Genomic DNA, 2,978 nt, shown 5'->3' with positions numbered 1-2,978 from the left:
ATGACGTAGACATATGGGGGCGTGTTTAAACGAGGCGTTTTAGGAGGGTGAGGATGAGTTTTAACTTTAAAAAAAAATACAATTTGGGTTTGAGACTTTAGTCTTTGCAACTTTAGGGGTCTTATCTATTCACGAACAGCTTGTAACACTCCAAAGAGAAAAGAAAACTTGAAATCGCATCATATGACCCCTTTAAAACACTAAAAACTCAAATGAATTATTTTAAATTATACAAGTGAATTTATTACAACATTATAATGTACAGTAAGAAAAATGGACATTCATTTTGAGATTTGCAAAAGACCATATTTAACAAATTATTAGTGATTTTAAATATTAAAGGGATCCTTTACTCAGAAATGAAAATGTCGTCATCATTTACTCACTCTCAATGTCGCTCCAAACCTGTATGATTTACTTTAAAGTTAAGTGTAAAATGGCATACACAATTAAATAATGAATTACAAGATGTCTAATGGTACCAATATGGTATGCATCCCTAATTCAACCCTAATTATGTATGGCACTAAAGCAATGATATGTAGGATCAGGTGTAAAATAAAGCACCATAGTCTATGTGCATATATATAGTAAAAAGCATTTAGGTGAAGGAACAATGCTTGCTAATCCTTTTTTATTGTGGTTTTCGGTTTGACGTTCCCCTCTTAGCTAGTGATATTCTCTAAGGACTGATTTTACAGATCGCTGGGTAATAAACTCAATGCTACTCCATTATCAGCTATATCTCCTGATATATCTAGTAATGATAATGAAAACTGCACAAGTATCTCCCCTCACCTCCAGCTGTTCCTTTTTCCCTCTTTTAGTGGGGAGAGGATTAGATGAGCTGATAGAGGGGGGGTTGAATTACTCTTAATCTCTGCAGGTTTGGAGTAATTAGCTGTGGTTAATCAGCATTCCCCTCCTCAGGTTGTGAAAGCCTAATCTCTCAGGATATAGAGTATGATGCAAATTCCACTGAGGCTTGTTCACTTTGTCTCTTTCCAGTTCCCACACAAGAGGAAATGTCCAGCCTAACACCAGAGTCTTCCCCCGAGTAAGTGTTAGCTATTTTCAAAGGCAATCACGTAAAATATGCATTTTTATTAAATCCCAGAGTGTGAAAGAAACATTAAAATAATACTCAATTATAATTGAATTAAAATACATGTTAGTTCAATACTCATTATTCTGCTAGGTGTGGGTCTAAATGTATCACCTTTTGTATTAACCTGAGCTGTTGAGAGTTAAATCACCAACACTCAATTAAAGCTTGCTTAATTAAGACACTTAACTTTTGCTTTTTATACTTCCTTTTTCTTCAAATTGTATTATGAGTTGAAAGAAGCTCTGAAAACTGTGCAGCTAAAGTTAATGTGGTTATCCAAACACTGTTCCTGGCCCCATTAGCCTAGTTTGTTGCTGAAGACTTTATCAGGGAATAGTTGATCATGAATAATTCAGAGTTTTAGTTCCACTTAGCTTCACAGGCCCGCAAAGCAGCACCACGGTGGAAATTTGTTTTCCTCTTATTTTTCTGTTGTTTTTTTAAGTTCTTGGTGAGAGAGTGTCACAATATGTTGGGCTGGCTCAAAGATGGCCTTGATAGTCACTGACTGTGGTAAAATCCCTGTGATTTCAAGCAGGGTTGAGAAATGAGCCATATGCCAACATTCAAACCTCCACACAGGCTTTTGTCATGAAATGTTTTAGAAACTTTTGAACTTTTCAGTACTTCTCAGTTGTCAGCAAATGGTGTATCATGACAAATCCGTCGTGTTAATCTAGTTTACCAATATCTCTGTTAACTCCCAAATTTTAAATGCAATGTGTTAATTAAAAGAAAAAAAAAATGAAAAGAATAATAAAATAGATTTTAATGAAATAATTGTTTTTGAGGTTTGAATGGTGCTGCACAGAATTTGGTCATATATCATATAAGTTTGAACAGTTTGACAGCCAATGTAATGTCACTTTTTTCATTTCATTTCAAGTCATACATGTTCCCTTTCATGGGAACTTCGAACTGCGTCCTCTAGGGGTCGCTATGGGCAACGCCTCGTCGTGACCCGTGTCTGAAGCATACATTGAATAAAACACCAACTCGCTGGCCGGCGACAGCCATGACGTCACTACCGGTGCGACTATAAAATAGGCGCCGGGAGCACACATCATTCTCTTCTTCGTCTTCATTGACTGCGCCTCCCCCGCCCGCGGGTAGGGGTAGGAAGAATCGCGGGTCAAAGGAAGGTGAGTAAAAGACCTAAGGGATGTGATCCAGACAGGGCGTCAGTGCGTTTGTCCGTATCAGAGTGGTACCTCAGTATCTACTTATTTCCTTCGGGGGTCTTACATCTGCCCTTATCTTCACCTTCCTAATTCCCCTGTAACCACCATCTCTCCACCTGACCGAGGTTAGGTGGGAAATTTCCTGCATTATAGTCTCCTATACTGGACATATTAGGTTTGGTTGATTCTATGGCTTCATAGTGACCATCTTATTGATAGAGGCGGACAGAGCTCCGACACGGGAACCATGGTGGGTGAGTACGATCCATGTCTAATATATGTATATATGAATATATATGTGTATCTAATGAGACTGGTGGTTGTGTGTATAACCCTTCTGCTAGTTTCTTTGCAGTGTTTCCTGGGACCTGTGTGTTTCTGTCCCTTTCTAGGGTAGGTCCTCGATGGGCACCCCCTCTGCTGGGTTCAGAAACCAGGTGCTCGACTTGCAGTGCTTATTTTCACTCGTCGATATATGTCCAGATATGTCCGGTTTTCGGCTTCATACTTCCTGGATCATGCGGCCATAACACAGGCTTCTGCGGGAGCCTTCGTGATCATCAGGCCCCCGGCGCGTCACTGCAAAAATTTCCTGGACGTCCGGGCTGGGGTTATGCTTTTATGCTACCCTGACTGGTCTACCGTATCTGGGTCACCCTGAGGGGTTTTCCCGATCACCAGGATATCCC

The 2,978-nt window shown here is 39.9% G+C and overlaps 1 protein-coding gene across 8 annotated transcripts in view; it reads left to right on the top strand.

The window, feature by feature from the left end:
- The window catches only part of brsk2b (BR serine/threonine kinase 2b), a 161,415-nt gene that overhangs the window by 138,260 nt on the left and 20,177 nt on the right, over window positions 1–2,978 (top strand). For all 8 annotated transcript variants that reach the window (XM_016292339.1, XM_016292341.1, XM_016292336.1 and 5 more), the window contains one exon: window positions 1,009–1,057. In XM_016292339.1, the coding sequence (XP_016147825.1) occupies window positions 1,009–1,057 (49 nt within the window). The remainder of the gene's footprint in view (window positions 1–1,008; window positions 1,058–2,978) is intronic.

Source organism: Sinocyclocheilus grahami, unplaced genomic scaffold (assembly GCF_001515645.1).
Source record: "Sinocyclocheilus grahami isolate Dianchi unplaced genomic scaffold, SAMN03320097.WGS_v1.1 scaffold284.1, whole genome shotgun sequence".
NCBI lineage: Eukaryota > Metazoa > Chordata > Actinopteri > Cypriniformes > Cyprinidae > Sinocyclocheilus > Sinocyclocheilus grahami.
The sequence above is the reverse complement of the archived record's forward strand: the minus strand, read 5'-3'. Positions and strand labels throughout refer to the sequence as shown.